The sequence below is a fragment of the Populus alba genome, chromosome 16 (genome assembly GCF_005239225.2).
Source record: "Populus alba chromosome 16, ASM523922v2, whole genome shotgun sequence".
Lineage (NCBI taxonomy): Eukaryota > Viridiplantae > Streptophyta > Magnoliopsida > Malpighiales > Salicaceae > Populus > Populus alba.
Genome location: NC_133299.1, coordinates 5,840,992 through 5,866,930, shown reverse-complemented (window position 1 = coordinate 5,866,930; position 25,939 = coordinate 5,840,992). Strand labels below are relative to the sequence as shown.

The window sequence follows — 25,939 nt, the reverse complement described above, 5'->3', positions numbered from 1 at the left end:
GTTGTGCTTTTTAAAGTGATTTTTATATTTAAATATATTAAAATATTTTTTTATTATTTTTTTTAAAATTATTTTTAAGATTAACGTATTAAAATGATCCAATATATATATAAAAATTAGTTTTTAATAAAATATTTAAAAAAATATATATAAGTTGATCTACATTTTCAAACCAGCATGAAATCCTCCTCCAAGAAATATATATATAGTGGCGCAGGTGGACTTATTTTCAGCAGGGTCGCTTAGAAACCCTCATCTATAATAGATAATCAATTAATATAGAACATTAGGTTAACAATTATAATTAAACCCACTTCACAGTAATAATTCATATTAATATCACAAGACAAAAAAATCAAACCCATGTAATTAGCACAAATTAATATGACATGTATGTAATAAAATAAATAATAAATTATATTCTATAGAAAAAACAATTTTGAATCAAATTAATTGTTGAGTTTTACCTTATGTCACTAAAATGGAGATCAAATGGATAACATAATGACATACTTTACGGGAAAAAGAAATAATGGATTAAATAAATACGATGCTATTTTGAGTTTTAGATTAGAAAAGAGTTATTTTATTTTAAAGAATTTTTAAATAAAAAGTGGCGATTTTGTAATTATATACAATAGAAGGTAAAGTGCTTGAAAATAGGAGAAAAGGAAATCCAATTTAATGTTCATTTGGTCGTATTTAATTAATTTCCTAGGCAAAACTACTAGACTCCATATAGTTGAATTTTGTATTTTTTAGCATGTCATTTCAATAAATGATTTTCAAAAACTTTAACTCTTAGTAATAGCTCGTTATATTTCTAAGATTTTTTTTTCTCTTTTTATAAACCGGATTCTTTTGGAGGTGTAATTTAATCCAAGTTGTATGAGATAATTATCTTAACTTTTTATGCGTTAAATAATTTAATGCAAAATATGCTAGCCAGGTCATGTCACTGCTGCAAATAAAATAAAATAAAAGTTAAAAAAATTAAAAGATAAAATTTTAAAATAATAATTAAAAAAAACAAGAACTGAAAAAAACAAAGCATACCCAAACTCTGTGATCCAGATTATACAAATAAAACAATCAAATAAAAAGCAACTAGAAAATATTTCATAACTCAATTCCAAAATTATCCTAAAAAAGATTAAACTAACCTAAATTAATCATTCTGCAAAACAGTGATGAAACTGAGATAAAAGAATAAATAAATAAATAACACAAATCCTAATATAAAAAAAACCTTGTTAATTTATAAAATGATGATGATTAATTCACTTTTAATGGAATTTGTTGGTAACCAGAGTTTTTGTGGAAGCTTGACTATTCATAGTGATCAATTTATGGTATGCAAGCCTGCAGTTTATTTTATGCAGTATTTTCTTCATTGATATTATTGATTATTTTTCTCAAATCTAGAAATCTTAGTCACTGATTGGAAAATCATATTGACCCTTGACAAGGAATAAATAATACTATGTCCACCCTACTGAACTCACGAGGTTTTTTTTTTTTTTAAATAATAACACCTTTGCCATAGATCATGCCTGAAATTCAGTTATACGACCGGAATTTTATGGGTTGGGCTTGACTGTTCATGGGAAAATCTGGCAAACTAGTCATGCAGCATTAAAATCATCAACAAGCTTCTGTTGGTATTTTGCAGATGAAGAGCTTCGGATCTAGCCTTTGCCCATTGTTTATGGTCTATAGAACTATACAAATATATCAAATGCAGTGGACCTATGAACTATATATGCTCAATAAAATTTCCATAATATTGGGATCCTTTCGTTTTCAACCATTAATTTAGCCATCGAGGACTTGGATTAGAAGGTTTAATGAAGAAAAAAAACTCAAAAATTCAATGGCAGGTCCAATCTAAGCCTGGCACTTGTTCACTGCCCATATACACACCCTTTCCTCTCTTTATTTTCTTTCATAAAGAACTTAATTATGACCAACTTTAACCAAAACAACATTAATGCAAAACTACATTTTCTGAACAAGAATTACTAATTAAATGAGGGATCAAAGAGAACTCCCGCCATCTTAGTCCAATGGTGGTAGATGTGAAGGGGTGGCAAAAAGAGAGCTCTCGTGGAGAATTTCTCCTATAAAAACACTGTTATTGAAATTTATATACCTAACCCTCTTCTCCTTTTCCCTTGAACCAAACCAATCCAAAACGTATGCCATCTTTATGTTATAGAGCTTAGTTAGTTTACTAGTTTTTCTTTCTGTTCTTGCTTTGATAGATATTAGCTAAGGTTTCAAGCCAACCATTTCTTTAACTGCAAAACATCGTTAGTTCGTCACCCTTACTTGTCCACCTCAAATTCTCTTGTTACTTGATCAGAAAAAATGGGGTCCCTGTTCCTCAATCCTCCTCCACCGGCACCCACTAAACTGGTAAGAGTGTCCAGTAAGTGCGACTGGTGCTTTTTGAGGTGGAGGAAGAGGAACGTTGCTGTATATTGCCAAAGTGGTGGAGGAAAGGCGATGAGGTCTAGTGGGTTTCCTTCAGTTTTAACAGAAAGATCTGCAGTGGTTAGTGATCAGGAGCATATTGCTTCTGTCAGGGATGCAGGAAGCTTGGTTTTGTCTCCAAATGAAAAGGGGAAACCTGAAATTGCTGTTAAGGACCTTGTGCCTTATGGTGGACCAACTAGCTCTTCTTTGTTGGAGATGCAAGATGGTATTGGCATTGTCAAATATCTTAGAGGGAAAGGGTTCTTCATTAGTGGTGCAACTGGCTTTCTAGCCAAAGGTATGGTGTTATAATTAAAATATTCTTTGCCCTCATTTTTTTCTTCGTTTGATGATAATCAAAATGTAGCTTATGCTAAAACTTGCAGTTCTTATCGAGAAGATTTTAAGGACCATGCCTGACGTGGGCAAGATATATGTTCTGATTAAGGCAGAAAGCAAGGAAGCTGCAATTACAAGATTGAAAAACGAGGTATGTTCCTCTTGATCATTTCCTGCCTCCTAATTGTCACCAACTTTTTCATCAAATTGCAGAGGCTCTTTTTTAAATGGTGAATCAGAATTTAATTTATGGTTTGTAATTAGATAATAAACGCAGAGCTGTTCAAGTGTCTCAGACAAACCCATGGAAAATCCTACCAAGCTTTCATGTTGAGCAAACTAGTCCCCGTGGTAGGAAATGTCTGCGAATCCAATCTCGGGTTAGAAGAAGATTTAGCTGACAAGATTGCTGATGAAGTTGACATAATCGTCAATTCAGCAGCTAATACAACTTTTGACGAAAGGTTATGGCCTCCTTCCATTTCTACAAAGATAATCTTGTCTAATACTACCATTTGCTTTCAAGTTATATATATATATATATATATATGCTCTGCTATTGCATTGTGACGTTGTGGAAATGCAGGTATGATGTTGCTATTGATGTCAACACACGAGGAACTTGCCACCTCATGAGCTTTGCAAAGAAGTGCCAGAAACTCAAGCTTTTCTTACAAGTATCAACAGGTCAAGTACTAAATTTGTTTTTCAGAAGGGATTTCTAATTATGAATTAGACAATCTTTAATGGCCTTGCCTGCCTAAAGAATCTAAATTTCTTGCATAGCCTTTCGTTTTGTGTTAGACAAGTAATATTCTGAGCTTCCAATTTCCAGAATTTGTTCCATTTTGGTTATCTTTTTGTTACAGCTTATGTTAATGGACAAAGACAAGGAAGAATTATGGAGAAGCCATTCCTTTTTGGAGACTGTATAGCAAGGGAAAACTTAATCATCTCTGAGAGCACGCCAAGATTTGCACCCGCATTGGATATCGAGCATGAAATGAATCTGGCCTTGGATTCCAAGGAAGCTTTTCAAGAAAATGAAGTGGCTCAAAAGATGAAAGAGTTGGGTTTAGAAAGGTGAACGATTCCAACTTCTTGTTTTTTTTTTTCTCTTCAATTTTTGAAAGGAGAATATAAACTCCATTGGCCATCTAATCATTGGATAAATGGTAAGTTGAAATGAATAAATTGCGATTTGAAGTATGATAGTTGACACCAAAACAGGGCAAGAAAATATGGGTGGCAAGACACTTACGTATTCACCAAGGCTATGGGGGAAATGGTGGTTGATAACATGAGAGGAGACATACCAGTTGTCGTCATTCGACCTAGTGTTATTGAGAGCACTTGCAAGGAGCCATTCCCTGGATGGATGGAAGGGAACAGGTAGCCTTCATTCAACCCATTAGCATCACATCAATTTGAACGCTTCAATATATGTAATTCTGAGCTAATTGTCTCATTCATTCTCTTCGACATTTCGTCTCAGGATGATGGATCCTATTGTTTTGTACTACGGGAAAGGGCAGCTCACAGGTTTTTTAGTAGACCCAAACGGGGTCCTTGATGTGGTAATTAGCACTCAATCTCACAATTAATCCTCTGTTTCTCTTATCGGCCTGGGTCGACAGTTTAGTTCGTGTGATCATGGCAAACAATTCAGAAACTCAAAATGATTAAGGTTCTTTTAAGTTTTACAAATGACTTGCCTATTTGGTAAATGAAATCAAAGGTGGCTAGACATTAGGTTTTTTTCTTCTTCCTGTTTTTGTGATGGGTTATTGAAAGTACTCACGAAGAGTTGCTGCTCTGTCAAAATTGTCGGTTGAAGGTTCCAGCAGATATGGTGGTTAATGCAACATTGGCAGCAATGGCTTGGCATGGAATGGAGCAAAAACCAGACATCAATGTCTACCAGATCGCTTCATCTGTTGTAAATCCTCTTGTTTTCCAGGACCTGGCTACGTTGCTCCATGAACACTACAATTCCTCTCCATACATGGACTCAAATGGCCGAGCAATCCATGTTCCCTCAATGAAGCTCTTCAGCTCCATGGAAGAGTTCTCTGCTCATCTTTGGAGGTATGTCACTCAGCGAAGCCGGCTAGCCGGAATGGCCACATCGGACAGGAAGTTGTCACAAAAACATGAAAACATATGCAGAAAATCAGTGGAACAAGCCAAGTACCTGGCCAGTATATATGAGCCATACACTTTCTATGGTGGAAGGTAAGGATATATATGAGCATTCAACAGAAACTCTCTACCTTGAAGATTTATCAATTTGAAAACAAAAAACAAATGTATAAATGCAGGTTTGATAATAGCAATACTCAGAAATTGATGGAGAGAATGTCAGAAAACGAGAAGGGGATATTCGGATTCGACGTGGGAAGTATTGACTGGAGAGATTATATTACAAATGTTCATATCCCAGGCTTAAGGAGGCATGTCATGAAGGGGAGAGGAATGTGTGGCTGAATACCATGAAACTTTGTCAAAACCTTGTCAAGCACTCACTGCAACTAATTGTAATAATAAGCTTCTTAGCATTCCTTCTTCTTTTTTTCTTTTTCTTTTTCTTATGAAACAGAGAGTATCGTGAAAGGGAGGTATACTGTTCCTTTTTACATATAAGATCATCACTGTAAACCAAACAGCAAATTGAAATTTGCTGTGTCCTTTCCAATATCCACTTTATCCATTATTAACGAAATCTAATTGGCCTTGAAAAATTACTTAGCTTTGGACTTATTTGCATTATTTCCTGGAATAGTATAATGAATTGTTTTGCTTCCCCATTAAAAAATAATAATTTAATACTAACTTCGAAGAGCATTAAAATCGTTTTACAGGACCTATTAGTCATTATTACAAAGTTCATTGAGATAAAATGAGTCTTATGCAGTGAAAGAACTAAAATATCATTGAAAAATAAAAAAAATTTAAACCCGACTTCAAATATGAAATATAATGGTTTTTTTATTATTATAAGAGTAAATTTGATATTTAACAAATATAAAAAATTATAAACAATTAAAATGTATAATAAAACGATGAAAATACAAAAACAAAGATTTTAAATCTTAAAGTCAAGGAGCTTTTTTGGTTTTTCATAATAGTTTTTTTTTTTAATTATAAAATCAATTAAGAGATATTTTGATATTTGGCTAAATAAATAGAAAAACAAAACAAAAAAAATATGCATATGAAAAGTGTTTGCACCCTTTGGGTGAAGTGTAAAACACCTCCCAACATTTAAAAATATCCTTTTATATATTGTTAAAAGTTGTCATGTTTTTTTTTTATTGATGGTGCGTTCGTGCTCTGTGATGGTTCATGGAGCAAACATGCATGTACCGCATCATAGTGAAGGGAACCACTCAGCATTATAGGCTTTCCTTCAAGTTTAAAATAGATACGCCTCAGTTTTTAAAAATCTAATTTTATTAAATTTTATAATAATTAAAATAGATATTTATAAGAAAAATAATAATTTAAATTATGAGAAAATATATTTTGTCAGATAAAATTTTATTTTTTTATTCATATATTTTTTTGTGTTGAAGAAAATATTTTTTATTTATTAGCCAACTTTTTTTAATAAAAAATAAAAGCAATTAAAATAAATATTCATAATTTTTTTAATGATTTCAGTTAAGAATGAAAAAAATTTATCTCTTCAATCCAAAATCCCTTTACTTATTCATGCATCACTTTTTTGTTTTTTTTATCATAAATATTATTTTTAAATTAAAAACTTATTATGATTTAAAAAGCAAGTTTCAATAAAAAAATTAATAACTTGATAATTTTTTATGTGATTTTAGAAAAAAACAATTAATCTATGAAAATTATGTAAAATCTTGTTTATAATAAAATATATATTTTATTTTCATTGAATATTCATAATAATTTTTTTTATAATAATTTTGCATATTAGGTTCAATTTTAATAACTCCCATTAATATTACAATAAAAATATCATTCAATGAAGCGCCTATGTTTTACAAGGAAAAAAATATGTTTTGATCCCTTAATTTGTTAGAATTTTCATATTTAATTTATGTAGTATTTGATATTTGCATTTTAATACTAAATTTTATTTTCCTCACATTTCGATCATTGTGAGTTTATAGAGGACTAATAGGAAATGGAGGAGATACAAAGCTTTGCATCAGATCACATTCTAACCATAATAAGAGATTGATCTTGACATTAATGAGTTTTTATTGGAGAAGGGAATTCAATATAAATTATTTTAACATTTAATCTTGTTGGAAAAAGTAGATCATAATCCAAAAAAGTTTTTATTTTATTTGGTTTAATTCTGAGTTTCTAGTCTGATTAAAGAGTGTTTTGGGGATGAAATAGAATTATTAAAGTTCCTAAATAGTGAAAATAGGTTAAAAATTAGATTTTAAAAGGTCTAAAATTTAAACCCTAATTTTAATCAATGAAGGTGACTGAAATTTAAACCAACTTCCATGCCCTAAAATCTATCGTAAAATCTGTCTCAAGTGCAAAACACATTATCTATTCAATTAAAAAAAAATCATGAGTGAAAAAAGAAAGAGGCACCTAGGCAAGACCAGATGAGGTTGTGCGGGGATTCTCCAAGACAGGTCAATTCTCTACTTGTCTAGCGTATATAACGATGGAGGAGAACAGCTGGGATTATAGCTCCAACGTGAAATGGAAGGTGGGATGCAAGTTTTCCAAGGGCTATTCATTGCATAACTTCATCTTTTGAAGTTTAACTATCAAACATTGTTGTCGAGTTCTTTGTCATTTGTCCAAGAGAATAAAATAAATATTGAACCCGTGAGTTGTAATTCATTTTTAAACATGTTTAAAAAAATTATGGAATACATATGGGGTATATGATCAATATTAGTTCCTCTTTTTTATTATTATTCTTTTCACGCCCTTTCCTGTAACATGTGAGGAGAATCATTATAGATTCAAATATTATAATGATTATTTTATTATTCATAGCTCTTAACAATTACCATGACATTGGTAAAATTATTTTTTCAAGGGGATACAAATGTCATTTGTAGATTGATTAGGGACAATTTTGTTGTTTAACTTTGAAAATTCATAGTAAAAATACTTTTTTGCCCTTGAATTTTTTAAAAAAAAAAATTCATAGCTCTTAACAATTACCATGACATTGGTAAAATTATTTTTTCAAGGGGATACAAATGTCATTTGTAGATTGATTAGGGACAATTTTGTTGTTTAACTTTGAAAATTCATAGTAAAAATACTTTTTTGCCCTTGATTTTCTTTTTAAAAAAATGGTCTTTCATTAATGGTTTTTTTTTGTTCTTTTCTTTTTATTTGCACAGTAAAATAACATTTATATCTTTGGTTGCTCATAAAAATGACTTTGCAGAGAACGGTTTCTTTGTCCTTACTTGTTTTGTACAATAAAATTACATATTTAACCTTTTTACTTTTCAAATTTTAAAATAACTTCAAAGGGCATTTTTGTCTTTGTGCCATGGTTGTTTTGTAATAATAATATGTTCTTGGGCCCTTTTTTGTAATTTGTCTTATTGAAATATTAATAAATCAGCAAAATATGATGAGGCATGTCACACACGAATCGGTACGTTAGAGTCCTCTATGCTATTCTGGAGGCAAGTGAGGTCAATTACGGTAGCCGAAAAAACTTGATCGTTGTCTTATTTGATACGCAAGGTTGTGGCGTAGCTGCTGGGGTGGCATGTTTAGCAAGGCGAGCGGTAGTTCGACGGCAATGAATTTTTGTTCTCCTACCCTTTGTTTCTATCTCTTGAGCCTTGGAATTTGTGTTAGACCTTTAAAAATTAAGTTGCATCCTCCACTTTGTATTTGTTTTGGGTTTGATCATTATTCTTTTGATTCTATTTATTTTGATTTTAATGTTTCTTGAAGATATTTTTTTCAATTTTATCCCTATGCATTTAATTTAATTAATTTTTGTATCCAATTTGGTCCTTATTTTTTTTATTGCAATGTTTTTATCCTTTGCATTCATTTTATTTTTTTGATTTTATCTTTTAGAATTTTAATTCATTTCTATCAAATTTTGATCCTCATTTTTTTCATTGCTCCTTTTCTATCTTTTTCTTCATTTATTTTTTTTTTCAATTTAATCCCCAATTCATTTCTTTCCATTATTTTTTATGCAAGATTTAGTCCTCATTATTTATTTTTTATTTTTTTATAATTAAGAATCTTGCTTTGTAATTCTTTCGTGTCTGTGTTTTACAGCATAGTTTTAATCTCATGATTTAATTCATTAATTTCAATGATTTACATGGTTTGAGTTTGATATTTTTAAAAAAATCTTTTTATTTAATATTAACTTTATTGAGCTTTGAGTTTTGTGACTCGTTTGGCTTTTCTTTATCATGACAATGATCATTTGAATTTTTGACATGAGATTCTCACAGATCTCACGTGTAGCTTCTCTTTTCCCAGATAAAAAATTGATTGCTTTTTGTTTGAAAATGAAAAAAGAAGGCAAAAACCACCTTATCCTAAGAGCCAACCACCATAGTTAATAATATTGTTGCGTTACGGGGGGCTGGCATGAAACTAGCAGATCAAACTCTTAAATACTGTTGTCTCCTCCGCCCCTCGTCCCAGCCCGCTCCCAATAAAAACTAAAAAAATAAAAAAATAAAAGACCTCATCATACTAGCATTGACAAGTACTATAGCCCTCATTTGACCTTCTGACAGAAAAAATATTGATTACCATAAAATATTCAATGATTTCCATAAAAAAACATTTTCTACATCTGTCATCACAAAATATTCAATGATTTCCATAAAAAATTGTAATCGAACGAGGGTAACAACTACAAAACTTTTTTTTGATAAACTTGTACATGACACCAGAGTTTTGAAACCCACTTTAGTAGTTAACCTTGCTCAAGGTCAGGTAAAGGATTTTGCCTGAATTACCAGGTTTTTTTTTACTGAATCAATTTTATTTTTTAATAAATTAAAAAGATTCAATTTTTTTGATAAAAAAAAATAAAAAAAATAATCAACAAGTTATAACTGAGTTTTTGACCGGGTTTTAACAGGTCACGTTGAATTGTGACTTCCTCAATTTTTTTTTAAACTCGGCCTAGTTTCATTCTTGGATCAGTCGGGTTCCAGGTTAACCTCTCGGGTCAGATTTCAAAATTAATACAAGAAAGTCATTTAGAAATCCAATTATTTTTTTTAATTTTTGTTTTCTATACACAAAAAGATACATACATGCATAAATATACATGTGTCAGTGTGTGTATTATTCTTATAATTATTTTTAATCTAAACTTACTAAATTTTAATTATAATTATTAATCATAAAATATTATTCCTTATAATTTTATATTCCATGATTTATAGAGAATACTTATTGTATTTTTATAGTTTGTTATACAATCTGTTGAAATTGTGTTCAATTAAATTGATTTTTTTACATAATTGATGTGAATGTTCAATTTTTTCTCAATTACCTTATTTATTTAGTACATTGGATCCAAGTTTACTCCATCTTTTTTCTTATATTTTGTTTTATAAGAATTTTTTTATTTGGTAAAAAATAATTTAATTAATTCATTACAAAATTCATAAAAATTATGTATTCTAATTAATATTTTGTTTACTTTGCACCAATTCAACCCTTACTTGGATCAGATTTGTATTCTAACATGTTACATATCGTAAGGGCATTACTTCTGTTCTCAGCTTCTTTAATTGAATTTTTTTAAGGGAAAGCTGACTTAACAGCCATTTATTTATTTAATAAACTAACTTCCTTCTTCTATTATTAATAGTCAAGTCTCATATATATTAATAATCTTATGGTATACTGCCTGATTATAACTTGTCCTTATATGCTTTGTTACTTTTTCAACCAATAAAATAATATAATGTACTACTCAGGAATAGTTTTGTATTTTTAATTTTTTTTACAATAGTATAATTATTTTAATGCCATCAAAAACAAAACTAACAAAACTTTCACCTAAGGAATTTTTTTTAAAAAATTTACATTAGTTTTATTATAAATTCTAAGGATACACATGGGCATTGTTATAGCACGCAACAACATGTAAATAGCCCTCGCACTGTTTGGTCAGGGCGTGAAGGGTTGTCTGACCATCAAATGATTTTTTCAAGGTAGTGTTTAAAAGGTCTTGGCACCCCCGATGCAAAAGGGGGCATGCGCTCTAACCTGTATTGGATTTGACATTCGACGGTCATTTTTTTTTTTTTTCTCTCTCTTTATCCTTGAATTTTATATCAGCCCCTTTCAAAAAATCAGACCAGTCCCTACAATTTATTTTTCTTTCGTATTTGATTAATGTTCTTTTTATTACCATTTTCCATAAGCTATGAAATTACAATTTCTTTTCAATTTCACCTGTCTTTTTGTTTTTAGTCTTTTAGATTTGATTTCTATTCTTTTGATTACTATGTTTTTAGTAAGCTATAAAATTACAATTTTTTTTTTGTAATTTCAGCTCCTTTTATTTTTTTATCTTTTAAATTTGATCATTATTTTTTGATTGTTATTTATTTTGTTTGGAATAATTTTTTAGGTTGTTTTTTTTAATATTAAAAATTAATCTTCCATAGTTTTTTTTTCTTTCAAATTTGATCCCCCTTCTTTTTATTGCTATTTTTTTCTTTGGCAACTTCAAAATGATTGGGAATTAATCTTCTTGAATGAATCTAGTTTAATGATTTTATAAGTTGTGAGTTTTAGAGATTAGACTAGGTTTAGGAAGTTTGTTCGAGGTGGCTTGTTTTTTTTTTTTTTTAAAGCTAATGTTTTTTTTTTTAATCTTTTTTTAAGATTTGTTTTATTATTTTTGACAGTTTTAATTCTATATGATTAGTCATGGGTTCATGACCAGAGTCACTGGCTTCAAATGCTAACACGTGTTAATTTTTTTTTATGTCCTTTTTAAATTAATTTATTTCTATTTCATCATTCAACATTTAATTTATTTAAAATCGATCTTCTTACCTTTTTATTAAGTTATCCCGATCTTGTGCTCATGATCATCGGGTCTGTGGATTAACTCATGTTAACTGAGATTTTTGTTGTTGTTGCGGGGTTAATCCTAGGTTCACGACCAGGATTACTGGTTTCAAAGGTTAACACAAATTGACTTTGTATTTTGGGATCTTTTTAAAAATTAAAATATTTCAATTCCATCCTTTAATGTTTGATTTATTGGAAATTGGTTATTGTATTTTTTTTTTTCATTTTCTTTTAATTAGGTTATCCCCAATCATTTTTTTTTTTAAATAATTTCATCATTCATGAGTTTTTTTTCCTATCAAATTTGATTCTCATTCTTTTTATTATCTTTTTTCATATGCCAAGTTTTTTAAATTGATATTTTTTCATGATTTCATCCTTCAAAATTAAATTTATTGAATGAACTTGGTTCAAGGATTTCATGATTTCTATGGTCACGAGTTTGGTAAGTTAACTCATTTTTTTTCATTGCTTTTTTTAAATTAATTTTTTTTTTTTTTTATCTTTTAACATTAAGTTTTTTTGAACAATTGAGCTTCATGATATTATTCAACTTGGTTTTGAATGTGTTCTCTCTGGTATCATGACTAAGTAAGAGATTTTGCATCCAAATGACTAGGGCGTAAAGATGCAATTGTGCTTTTTGATAGTTGAGCTTTTTACATCTTTTCTTTCATTTTTATCCTTCAACATTAAGTTTTTTGATAATTTAGCTTCATGATATTATTCAACTTGCTTTCGAACGCATTCACCTCGGTATTGTGATTGTGTGTCAAAGATTTTGCTAGAGATTCTACATCCTTACGACTAAGTCAGAGATTTTAAATCTTAACTCGGGTGAGCTCAAATTGAGTTTTTTTTTTACTTTGTTAAATTATATTATTTCCTTAATTTTTATCCTTCAATATTTTATTTGCTAGAGATTGAGCTTCATCTTTTTTCTTTTCAATTTTTTTTATAGAGTTATCATGATCTCATTTGATTTATAAGAAATTGTTATTCAAAATTTTTTCCTGTGCTTTTTTCTATGAAATTATCTCAATCTTATGTCCATGGTCACAAAGTTTTTGAGTTAACCCAATTTAATTGAGTTTTTTTTGTTGTCTTTTTTATTTTCTTTTCAATTTTGCCCTTCATCATTAAGTTGTTTCATAATTTGAGTTGGCTTATATTGAGTTCTTTTTTACCTTTCTTTCATTTTCATTTTTTTTGTTTATTTATTGTTGTTGCATTTTTTTAATCATATTATTTAAATTACTAATTGAACCAATGACTCAAGTCTTTGATATTTTTTCTTTAGCATTTTTTTATGTTGAAAGAAACTTTGCCACACCCACAGCAGATAACAGGTTACAAATCTAGTGACTTCCTAAATGGTGATCTTAGTACGGAAGTATACATACAACCTCTTCTAATATATCATCTCTCCTAGTCAAGCCTAATGCATCACAAAGCTTTGTACAGTCTTAAACAAACTTTTTTAGTAATATTATTTCTTATATTGAATCATAGTCTAGCACTCGGGATTCTGCATTGTTCATTCATGTGTTAGATGTTAGAATTATCATTCGTTATAAATTGATGATATAATTATTATGATGAATGACATTTCAAGCATCTACAACCTTCAATATTTTCTCATAAGTACTTTAAGATAAAATATCTTTGTAATCTTAATTATTTCTTAGGCCCCCAAGTCTTTGTTAGTTCAATGGTGTCTTTCTTTTATAACCAAGCCTTAATGATGGAAAAACATCACCTTGGAGAATAATGTGAGTATAATTGAATACTTACTCCTACTAATTAATAGCACACCACTTGAAGATACTACACTCTATCATCAACTAGTTGAATGTCTAGTATACCTTATAGTCACACGGTTAGGAATTACTCATTTAATTCATATTATTAGCCAATTCATGGATGCACCATATTCAACTCATTATGTTATAGGGTTACATATACTTCATTACGTGTAAGGTACTTTGTTTCATGGTCTTCAATATTTTAATATTTCTTTTTTTGGAACTTTATACATATTATGACACAAATTAAGTATGAGGATCTCACGTATCATAAATATACTATCAATTATTTATACTTTTGTTTAGAAGACTTTCTTATTTCTTGGTATAGCAAGAAGCAAACGGTAATTGATAGATCTCAAATTGAAATAAAGTATCATGCTATAATAGATATTATAATAGAATCTTTGTGGTTGCATTAACTTCTAGAAGATATAATAAAACCACTCTATAATGTAATTACACCATACCATGACAATCAAAGTGCTATCTAGATTCTCACAATAATATTTTTTTTTTAGCATACCAAATACATAGAAAAATGATTGTCATTTTATCTGACAATATATTGCATATGGATTTTTAGCCTCTATTTTCAGTTGAATTAATTGATTAGCTTGCATATATTTTTATAAAATCTTTATCCATTAGTCACTTCAAGATTTGGTTTTCGAACCCAAACTCATGTCAACCTTACCATCTTGAATTTGAGGGGATGTCAGATAACATTATATTATATCTAGTTTTTTTATTTTTATTATAATACTCTATTGATTATAAATAACTTATAATCTTTTTTATTATATATTTAGTTTTTTATATACGTCTAGGTTTAATAGCCATACATATATAGTTTCGTACAAGTATTTTGATATCAAACTTGATGATTCATCTTTTACGATTATTATTTTTAGCTAGTCTTTTTTTGATAAAAAGTTCAAGTTACTCTCGAACCAACATCAAACCATATCATGAAACATGTTTCAAATCTATTTTTATTTGACACATGTTATGATATGGTATGATGTAACTTGATGACTTAAGAGCAACCGAACTTCTAATCAAATATGAGCTAAACAAAGACAAATTTAAAAGTAAAAAAGTTGATATTAGTAAAAATAAAAATAGAATGACAACCTATATAAAATCAAGAATATAAGGACACAAAGAAACTTTTGACCTTGTTTTCTTTGATTCTCCTTTTCACTTATTTCATCTTTCACTCTTCTGTAATTTATTTTGAAACATCCCACTATTTGCAAAGAAATAAGGCCATTTTTTATATATAAATCTTAAACTATTTATCTCATTTTCCACAATTCTATTTTTCAAAGGATCTATTGAATTCTTTTACTTTAATAAGATTTCCACAAAATTTCCTTTTAATTTTTAACATTTTAGTTCTTCAATACTTAATATTCTAAATAAAATTTAAATCATTTTTTTTCATCATCAACATAGTAATCTCAAGCACGCCCCAATTTATTTTTTCATAATTTTCTTATTATCACTTACATCACAAATCTCATATAATTCCATAACAAGAACATAGTTTCAAATTATTTATTTAGATCATCTATACAATTTACAAAAGATATACATGCATACATGTAAGTGCATGCAAAAGAATTTAAGTCAATTTCTTACAAAATGATAATAATAAAAATTATGGAAATAGAATTAATAAGTCTTAATAATTATGCAAATAGCAAAGCACCAAATTGATTTCTAATTAGCTAAACTAATAAAACAGATTAGATCAATTTTGTGCAATAGTGTGCGATGAATCTGTAACATATATAATTAAAAAATAATAAACAAATTTAGCACTTAATACCACAAAATGAATTTGATAATATTTCTACGAGCAAAACCACGGTTTAATTTTTAACCAAATATTAATCAGAAGGTGCTCGGGAGAAACTGTACAAGCCACGCTCTCCCAAACACTCTCCAAGTCATACCCAATAAATTGCTATTAGTATTTGCTAATTTCTTTCATTTTTCGTCTGGACTTTGGCTTCCGTGGAATGTTCTTTTCCGTGTTTGCCGTTCGTACTTTTGCCACCCAAATCCAACAATGCCCTGTCGGCTACTTGCGCGGAAAAATTCACAAACCCCAAATGCATTATTTTCAATAAAGAATTAAGCAAAGAAAAGTAAACATTGAGAGTCTGAGACCTCCTAAGTCCATGGTCTTTGTTGCCGCTGCTACCATTGTCTTCTTTCCTCTCTGTTTGCTTTCTCTGATCCCTCGTTTTGAGGGAATTTAAGAGAGGGATTAATTAATGGAGAGCATAGCATTATGGCAAGGTTTGACACTTTGTGGGATTGTTTCATGGATTTTTATATCTTCATGTCTTAATGTCACTCAAAAACTTAGAACTTTGGTCCAACCTTGGGTTTCTCATCATGTCATCACTGGAACTCCTATCATTCTCCAGATCCAGGTTTCTATCAATTTTTATCATCATAAAAGAACCCTTTTTCGTGTTTTGAATTCTGTGTATGAGGTGTTCTTTTTATTCACTTTTTTTTTCTCTCATTTTTGTTGCTTTTTTTTTCCTCCCTCTCTCTCTTTTTGCTTTCGTTTGCAGAAATACCAGCATGGATTTTTGGATGCTTTATTCTCTGGATTGTCCTGTGTTGTTTCTGTGCCTTTCTACACTGCTTTTCTTCCTTTGCTCTTCTGGGTATGCTTTATTTCTTTTTGTCTAGTGGTTATTTTGGATTTTTATGGTAGTTTTGGTGGTAATTGGGTGGTTTACCATGTAGAGTGGACATGGCAAATTGGCTAGGCAAATGACCCTATTAATGGCGATCTGTGATTATTCAGGAAACTGCATTAAGGTACTTATTTGCTTTCTTTCAGACCTGATCCATGCCATTTCCCCTGCTGTTGTGTTCTTTGATTTTGAAGATGAACTATAAGGCTACGGGCTCTTTCTTTTTTTTAATAAATTCTATTGGTTCGCTGTTGATGTTTTATTTGTTATAGGATGTGGTATCAGCTCCTAGACCCAGTTGTCCTCCTGTTAAGAGAATGACTGCCACGAAAGATGAGGAGGAGAATGCTTTGGAATATGGATTGCCTTCTTCCCACACTCTTAACACAATTTGTTTATCTGGGTATTCATCTTCCTCCTTTTGTGATCATCTTTGCTATGTGGTTTTTGAACTGTGTCATAGGATTTACTCATTATACCGGTTACTGTTATGCTAGTGATTGAAGAATAGTTGCAGCTAATTTTTTAGGCTCTATGCATATTCCGAGAAAGTAGTGAAGTTGTTTCTTTCCCTAGTCAAGAATAGTGAGTGTGCTTCCGTGGTTAAGCTCCTGATTCTTGCTTATTGGTGAAAAGCTGATTTATATTTCTCTCTCGTATTTTGAATTTTGTCAAGGTTCTAGCTGTACGAGTATAATATTAATTAGTTGGTTGTTGTCTCCTCAAAAACTCCAATGAGGTTATTATATTGTTTTGAATTTTCACCTGAACATTCTGCAGCATGTTTTTTATTGTCCTAAATATACCCTCTTCAAATAATTTGCCAGATACCTATTGCACTATGTCCTATCCTATACCCAAAATCAAGATGCCTCTTTGAAATTTGCGGGATTTGCCATTGTTTGCTTGATTGTCTGCCTCACTGGTTTGGGTAAGTGTGTTGTCTTTCATAAGTTGACGTATTATCTGTTTTTCCTTGTTTTTATTTCCAAAATGAAATTTGTTTCATTCCTTGGTAGGAAGAATTTACCTTGGAATGCACAGTGTAATCGATATCATAGCTGGTCTTGCCATTGGTTTTGCAATCCTTGCATTTTGGCTATCTGTCCATGAATATGTCGACAGTTTCATAGTCTCAGGACAAAATGGTACGTAATCTCATGGTCCTAGCATTCATGGTTTTCAAATTTTGTAAGAGTTAATTGCAGAAGCTACTTTTATAAATATTAATTGTTTCCTGACCAATCAAGTGTCACAAATTCATGGAAGAAATGTGTGTTTGGCGAGGATGATTAAGCGAAGCCTTCACATGAGGCTTTTCCATCCTTTCCATGTTTTCAAAATTCTGAATTCCTTTTCCCTCTTCTGGTCTTTTCACAATTGAACAAATTCCTATTTCCATGGGATCAACTCTTGTGAGGCTTTGAATGCCAGTCGAAATTTCCTAATAGCACATCAGATCTGAAGTTGGTGAGCAGGACATTAAGTTTTTGACAAATAGGAAGACTGTTTGAGAGTTCTAATTATCTACCCTCTAGGACACACATCTTTTTACTGAATCATGACTCAGGATATTGTCAATAATTGATTGGGGTTGTTTAGGTTACAGGGGATGATTCCTTAGTGCTTGAATTATGAATTTTGTGTTCACTTTAACCTCGCCTTGCTCAAAGGAGGTATATTATGAACACATGATCGCTGTTCAAATACTAGTAGTATTGTTTAACATAAGGTGGGATCTGGTTGAGATTATGGATATCTAGCATCAAAACTTTTAATCTAGATAAATTCACAAGAATTGTATTCTCATTCTGTATATATTATTTCACTTGCAGTTATGACCTTCTGGGCGGTCCTAAGTTTTTTATTGCTGTTTGCTTATCCGACTCCAGAACTTCCAACTCCAAGCTTTGAGTTCCATGCAGCCTTCACTGGTGTTGCATTTGGAATAGTAAGCAATCACTCACCCAATTAACTTTGGATTATAGTATTAGCTTGTATGCCTTTTTCTGTCACCAAAATATATCAAAGATCATGCGCACTGGGATGTTCTTGCCCTTTTATATGTTTCATTCTCATCTTTCTTTGAAATAGGGAGAAATGAAAGCCTACATTGTTGAGACTCGAGAGAACATCTGAAAGGACAAATAATGGAAACTTGGAGGCATTTTGATTAACCTTCATAAATATTCGAAAAATAAATCGCTTTGTTGAACCCATGTTCCATGCATAGAAGAAAATAGATTTAGCGAAGGAAGCTAACTCATTATTTGTAAAAGGGAAGGCAAAAGGTATTAGACCATTACTTATCTTGGCATAGAACAAAAAACCGAGAATAGGATAGTGAAGAGAGGAGGAACAGGAAAGAGAGCTGGGGGGTTGAGGTGGCCTGCACTTAATTGCCCAAGCATGGAAAAGGGGGTAAAATGGTCTAACAAAAAGGGACAAATTATAAGGTAAGTGGATAATCTACGTTGCTCCCACATCCATGATGACAATATAAAAGATTATTTATGCATATCGGCAATCACATGGTGCCAAGGATAAGCTGGGAATTAGTGCCATGCACGTCTCCAAGTAAATTCTTTAAAGGCAAGCAGAGAGCCATTTAGGATATGGACAAGAGTGGGAACATTTCTGGTTGCATGTGGTGGGAAGAAAATAGAGGAAAAGGTTTGAGGCATTTGAATTCCAAGATCAAAGAGACAGCAAGTAGAATGCGTAGGGAATAGAATATGGCCAGTCCTGCTGTTCAACAATGAAGCACCAAATATGAAGTATCAACTTCCTAAAATTGTTTATAGCGCATCTCTCCTGTGTCGCCGTCATGAAATCTTCTCATGCATTATCGTTCTTTCTTGATGAAATCTTCTCAGCTAGTAGATAGAGGTTGCCGGCACACTGAAACTGCATGCAGACCGTGCACTGTCCTGTCCTTTGAAATGAAATTTTCTGATTTAATCGTGGTTGTGGTGAAATATGCCTCTTGATGAGCATAGGTGGAGTTTGGGATCGCATGGGCATGCCACTTGTCAGCGTGGTAGTGTGATCCCCCATGCTATCGTTTTGCCATAAATAAATGTTAAACAAACAACAGTCTTGCATTTTATGCTTTGGGCCTGCTGGAAGATTCTTGTCAATTTGAACTTCAAGAAGCAGAAAAATGGATGTTGTTGAGATTTTTTTTTTCGAGTTGTTAAGTCTGAAGTAGCTTTTCATTATTGTTATGAAACAAGCAACGTAAATAACTTTCGTGAGCAAAATTTTGCAATATTTGTCAGGTGGCCGGCGTCCAGCAAACCTACCACCAGTTCCACCATGAAGCAGTGCCGCACATATTTACACCGCAACTCACCATCCCATCTTTTATTGGAAGAGTGCTCGTGGGCTTACCAACAATACTCATAGTGAAGTACTGCAGCAAGGCCCTGGCTAAATGGATCCTTCCTGTCGTCTCAAACACCTTGAGCATCCCCATAAAATCAACCAGCTACATCCCCATGCTAAATGGATCGGTTACCGGGAAGAAATCGGAAAAGAATAAGCCGACAGGTTATGCTATGAAGCTATTCTTTTTCTCATCTCAGGACACATTCGACGTTGACACAGGTATTAGATTCCTCCAATACTCGGGCCTCGCCTGGTCTGTGGTGGATCTTGTTCCCTCTCTCTTCTCGTATCTGAGGTTGTAAATTTGTAATGATCCTTGTCATTGTTGTGCGTGTCATTATAGGCATATGGTCGAAAACGTGTTCTAACGACAATGTAACATATCTTGTTCTTGTATATGATGGTATAATTTTTGTCATCGATGATTACATCTCTTGCTCGGCAACCGATCCTGCCAGCAAGATTTTCAACAAAGCATCAACATGCACAATCACAGCAGAGAGAGAAGGCACCTTCCAAAAAAACTCCAGCGTAAAGCATCAAGAAGATGAAGTTGGAAATTAAACAGGAATCTTACATTCTAATGTTAGACCGCTGTCTGCATCAGCTTTAGCCTATTCCCACAAAGAATCCAGCGTGGTTTCAAGTACAAGACAGGAAAGAAGAGGCATTCAACTTGCCTATTATAATACAAGCTTTTCTCGTCTCACAACCTTCAGCTGGGCATAATTAAACTTGTATATGATAAACCCAGTGCATCTAGGATCCTCAACCATCTGAGAGCAAGTGGTATTATGAAAGGCTGCTTACAGAAAGTAGTCCGGTGTTCTACGGGTGACGTCAGGTTCTCCCCTCCTGGGAGCTGGCTCAAACTGTAATGCACCAGAAATCTGTAATTAGAGGCAAGCGCTAACATTATGTATGATGAATATAAGCTGGGAAAATATACCTGGATGAATGTGTGCCCGTTGCAGTCATCGACTTCCAATATGGAGGCCATGTTTCCACAGCGGTAACAATAATTAGGGGCGCTAAATATGGTAACCACCTTTTGTTCCTGTGCCAAAGAAACAATGTCATCCCCAAACCTGAGATTTCGTCCACACATGAAAGTGCAGATAACATCCATGAATTTTAAGATTGATAATTACATGGGCCCAATTAAATCCGTCCATGACAAGCTGGTGTGCTCTAGCAATCAACTTCAAGCTGTTTGTATGATTAAATTGCTCAGATATATCCTGCATAAAATAACAAAAGTAGATCCAGAGAATTCAGGAGAAATGAGATCACCATGGTAACAGATGATCTCAATGGTAACTTGGATAAAAATGACATTCTTTGTACAAATTGAGGTGGAATACATGGAGCTTAAGTTACCTGGCCGAAGGTATATCCAGCACCACGAGGTGATATACCCCAACCACATCTGTCATCTGGATCAGACCACAACAGATCACACATGGCTCCTTCATGAGGAACTTCTTGAACACGATCAAAGTTCCTTATGTTATCAAGGGTCTCTATGGTTGGGGACAATCCACCATGTAAACAAAATATTTCAGACTCGACCTACAAAAAAAAAAAGGAAAAAAGGGACTTCAGGAATTACCAAACATAGCCAATAAACAATGATTCATTTCAACTTCCATCAAACCATTAGTTTTTACTGCACTGGCTTGTCCCAACACTGTTGTTGATCTAGCTTTCTACAACACCATAAAAAGATGAAAAACTCGCCCAAGGGATTCCTCAATATAATATGAAACAATTTATGTGATATATTCAGTGAGAAATGCAAAATTAAGTTATAACTATGTTAGTAAATAGCCATTAAGACTGTTTTAGAGGGAACATTATGAACATGGAGAAATGTGAGGTGGAGCTTCCAAAGACCGGAATACTAGGAAATGCAAACAGTCATGATTTACCAAATGATACAAACTCAAAAAGCTAATTTAACAAGAACATTATCAAAGTGAGAATAGCAGTAATAATGGTGAAACTCAAAGGTGGAAAGAATAAAAAAGAACTCAACATGAATCAGCTACAAAGCATCTCTTCTATATCTAGCTAGGGATTAGAGTAGGCTGGTTAATGTCTCCCTATTTATTTTTCCCACACACCCAGGTTTTTTTACAGGAAAATCAACAGTACGCCCCAGATATAGCAAGTCTTACTAACCAAAGCAGTCAATGGAAAATAGTCAAAAAGGTCTGTGAAGATCTTCCAAACATTTGCGTTACCATACCTGTAATATGTCATGAGAAAAGAGTAATATCAGATATTTGCAAGAAACTAGCAAAATTTACAAAAGTTCTGCATGATAGTGTGTTAAGCATGTCAAATCATCGAAGAGAATCTAGAAGGGTATACCACCAGCAGCTCAGACATTAAAACTAGCCCCCCACTTTAATACTACTTATTAACAAAACTTCATAAATTAATTAACTCTTTCCATCACTAAATTAGTGCATGTTAAATTATACCAAAGTGCTACTAATTAAATTCCATATTTTAAGAAGTGAAGTTATCTGTAGTAAAAAATAAATTCATGTCAAATGTATGAACAGATAGAAGTGTTCGGTATTAGCATACAGAAGCAGAATGGAATGCACAAGAATAAACAGTAATGAAAAAGTTCACCTAACTTCAACCAGATAATCAAGAAACTTCACAAGCAATGAAGATGTAAGAAACCGGCAACAGAATTCCGAAAGGAGCATTTAATTTGGATTAAGACAAGTCCAACTACAGCAAAACATGATCAGTTAAAGTAAAGGTGACGCGCATTAATAAGTTACTGTATACTTTGAGCATGTAGTCAAACGAACTTGATACATGGAAGAAAAAAAATTAAGAATAGAGATAAACAAGCAAGAGCTGCATGCTAGTCCAAATAGGGGGGTTGAATGCCATAACTTGAATATAATACTTCAACACTACTATTATTAACACCTAAGCTGCTATCAAAAAGTAAACTCACTTTCGTAGACATTCATCATAGAACCCATAAACCTGAGTAATCTGCAAGGGGAAAAATAATGAAAGCAATTAGTGTTTCCATATGCAGCACATGGCCCACAATCTGAAGTAAACACAATTAGTGCAAATTAAAATTTAACTTCAACTGTCCAAATAAAACTAAGTATGACATCTTAAAGAAACCCACATTGAACATCAACCTCTCTGAAATTTGGTCATAAATATAGTTGACGAGATGTCAATCATACACTAAACTATTTAAAATTATACATCAAACTTACAAGTTCACACAGTAGCATTTGTAAAAGAAATAGAAATATCATCACCCACACAATCTTCAGGATCCAAGCATTACAGTAGTGGTTGGTAATACATAAAAACTCATCATGAAAGCATGACAGACAAAATGAAGTACCTGACGACTTTCATGGTTTCCTCTAAGAATGGTAATCCTCTGGTGATAGCGCACTTTCAATGCCACCAAGAGCTGGAAAAATTATTAAAAAGTGTCACGAATTACGACCTTCCAAATGTCAGACCATTTATATCCTCAGATTGAGTTGAGAAAGGAAGTTTTTGTTAAAATTAAGTCAAACAAAAGGCAAAGAATGTCAGCATGCAATTTAAGTTTATATTAGCTGAACCAAACATCATAGGAGAGCAAATATGAAATTCAAGGACCATCTTTCAAAAATGATTCCCAACACTAGAAATTGCAACACATTAATATCATTTAATGTGCCACTAAACTATTTTTAATTTTTTTTCTCTGGCTGCTTCAATCACTATCATGATATTGTGGGAAGAAGAACAAGCCTCGGCACCAAAGGTCCTTATGTTCATGATAGACTAGCAGCCTTGATTACATTACCTAACAGATTTATTGAAAGAAAAAACCTGTTATGTAATGGAATCAGGGCTGCTAGTCTATCATGGACATAAGATCTTCTTTCTGTCATTATATGTAAGCAAGGAGTGACATGTTCTACACCCTTTATACTATTAATCAATTAATGAAGCAACAAAAAGCAAATGACAGGATGGATTGTGTACATACCGTCACAGTTTCAACAGAATAATAGCCACGGTCCACGTAATCCCCCATAAACAAGTAATTGGTATCAGGACACTGTCAATAAATTTAAAAACAGTCACAAGTCTCATGTGGGAATTAGATAGTAACAAATTATGGGCACAAAAGCAACAAATGAATGCAAAAAAAAAAGAAAAAAAAGAAAGACCATCGATACATTCACAATGACCCAAAAGACTAATCAAAAGATAACTTTATCCAAATTGTTAAAAGAATGGTTACCACTTTAAATGTACCCAAAAGACCACACTTGAAACATAAGGTGAAAACCAATAGTTAGTACTTTAAATTACATGAATTAAAGAATCCACAGCACAATGAACAAAAACGAGCAGTTTCCTGACCAATGACAATCTACTTGACTATACCTCAGAATAACTGGAATCTTCAAAAGCATTTGGCACGGGTCTCAGTAAACTATTTAAGACAAAGCCCTCATCTGAAACAGAAGAGTTGAAAAACTACAAAGTGGTGTCATAGTCAGAACTGATACCTTCCCTCCAATCCGAAAAAGTTCTGCAAGATCATGAAACTGCCCATGAATATCGCCACATATTGTCACAGGGCTTTTCACAGGCTGTCATCCAAAAACAATTCAACAAACTCAACATCTTTTAATCCCAGCACATACCAACAGACCAGTTGAATTCAAAAACCAAAAAAAGAAGGGGGGGGGGGGACTATAAGTTAAACCTGAACATTGCTTTCTTGCATTAGTATTTCCTTAGCTTTCTCGCACAATGCCCTAACCTACACCGAAACAAATCAAGAAAAAAGATTAGCTCGCGCCATTCCTTACCATAAATAAACAAGAAAAAAACGCATCTAAATAAATAAATAAAACCCTAAGTCTTTCCCGCGTTGTGCGACCGCATCAGTAAAAGCAAACAGTAGTTATTTTGGAAATCATTTCTATTTTAACCACAATATTTTCTTTTCTTTCTCTGCCAAAAAAAAAACAGAGAAACAATTAAATCCAGTTGAATCCAACTACTAAAATAACAATTAAAAACGCTAATCAAATGTTAAATTAGGTAATTCGATTCGAATTTTTCATAAATAAAATAGAAATAGAATTGAGCAGAACCTGAGGTTCAGAGAGAGGCTTGCACTGCATGAGTTGCTCGATCTGTTGATCAAGATCCGTGATTGATTCAAAAGATAACGAATTCGTCCCCATCTTGATCGATCTTTAGCACCGAATCGGGTTTACCGATATGAGATATCCCTATGAAGGGTAAGCCTAAGCCTGGATTGAATCAAGCAAATTTTACTCCCTCGTGTCTTTCTTTTTCGCAGTTTTTCTTTCGGGAAGAGTAGTGAACGAGACAGCACAGTCTGATACTTTGGTTAAGAGGCTGAAAAGAAAAATAATTTCCCTTCCCTTTTTTTTTTTGTTTTTTGAAAATTGTTTTTATGAGATTTAGAATTTGTGTATGAATATTGTGAGAAAATGATTTCAGAAACTTTAAAAGTTATAATAATAGGCTCTTAGTATTAAAAAAGTCGTTCAATAAATAAAATAAATTAAAACATTATGAAAATCTAAAAATTTAACAGAACTCTAAAACTTGTGGGATTTCAATTTACCGTGGATCCAAAGACAAATTATTATAGAAAAATATTATATAAACACTATAAATTTATTATGGATACAGACATATTGCACTGTAGACAACATTTTAGCTATAGAATATTTACACTGTTGATGGCACTATAGTATCTTAAAAAGCGTTCATTTTTTGTATTTTCAGTCAAGAATTGTAACTATAGCCATAGAGTATTTTCATTGTAGACAACACTATAGCATCCTGGAGGGCGTTCCTTTCCTATGTTTTTAGTCAAGAATTGTGGCTAGAAACATTGTCTTCTATGCCACAAGCCGCTGGGTCTGGCTTTGGTAGCCGGACCCAACGCTGTTAGGTTTGGCTGACAATCCAGATCCAAAATACTTCTAAAAAATATCAATATCATTTGGCTAGAAAAGGTAATCCAACAGGGAATATGCTATTGCACTGGTAGCCACAAGGAAGGAAGCCTAGAAAAGGTTAGCGTGGTAATTAAAAAAGACT

At 32.1% G+C, this 25,939-nt stretch overlaps 3 protein-coding genes across 5 annotated transcripts; 2 read left to right on the top strand and 1 right to left on the bottom strand.

Annotated features, from left to right (window-relative positions):
• The first annotated feature begins 2,225 nt into the window (after window positions 1-2,225).
• On the top strand, window positions 2,226-5,543 carry LOC118050053 (fatty acyl-CoA reductase 2, chloroplastic). The gene is made up of 9 exons (XM_035060281.2): window positions 2,226-2,776; window positions 2,865-2,968; window positions 3,082-3,281; window positions 3,404-3,504; window positions 3,687-3,900; window positions 4,048-4,209; window positions 4,313-4,394; window positions 4,655-5,052; window positions 5,139-5,543. The coding sequence occupies exons 1-9, from the start codon at window positions 2,371-2,373 to the stop codon at window positions 5,302-5,304; spliced, it is 1,833 nt and encodes a 610-aa protein (XP_034916172.1). The 5' UTR covers window positions 2,226-2,370; the 3' UTR covers window positions 5,305-5,543.
• A 10,125-nt stretch (window positions 5,544-15,668) lies between these two features.
• Window positions 15,669-20,207, top strand: LOC118050063 (lipid phosphate phosphatase delta). The gene is made up of 8 exons (XM_035060293.2): window positions 15,669-16,123; window positions 16,271-16,366; window positions 16,449-16,523; window positions 16,672-16,802; window positions 17,227-17,330; window positions 17,419-17,547; window positions 18,235-18,350; window positions 19,681-20,207. Exons 1-8 carry the CDS (start codon window positions 15,962-15,964, stop codon window positions 20,089-20,091), a joined length of 1,224 nt encoding a protein of 407 aa, XP_034916184.1. The 5' UTR covers window positions 15,669-15,961; the 3' UTR covers window positions 20,092-20,207.
• Window positions 20,104-25,306, bottom strand: LOC118050074 (serine/threonine-protein phosphatase PP2A catalytic subunit). 3 transcript variants are annotated; one of them, XR_004687802.2, is made up of 12 exons: window positions 24,955-25,306; window positions 24,561-24,617; window positions 24,361-24,444; window positions 23,832-23,903; window positions 23,190-23,261; window positions 22,776-22,816; window positions 21,974-22,040; window positions 21,170-21,361; window positions 20,941-21,030; window positions 20,739-20,846; window positions 20,367-20,661; window positions 20,104-20,240 (listed from the first exon to the last, which is right to left on the bottom strand). XR_004687802.2 is itself a non-coding variant. In XM_035060302.2 (11 exons), exons 1-11 carry the CDS (start codon window positions 25,045-25,047, stop codon window positions 20,596-20,598), a joined length of 942 nt encoding a protein of 313 aa, XP_034916193.1. In that variant the 5' UTR covers window positions 25,048-25,306; the 3' UTR covers window positions 20,303-20,595. The 3 variants fall into 3 exon arrangements, 2 of the variants coding, with proteins under 2 accessions (XP_034916193.1, XP_073261532.1); XM_035060302.2 differs by lacking the exon at window positions 20,104-20,240 and having other exon boundaries at window positions 20,303-20,661; XM_073405431.1 differs by lacking the exons at window positions 20,104-20,240; window positions 24,561-24,617; window positions 24,955-25,306 and having other exon boundaries at window positions 20,303-20,661; window positions 24,236-24,368.
• Between the last annotated feature and the right edge of the window lie 633 nt (window positions 25,307-25,939).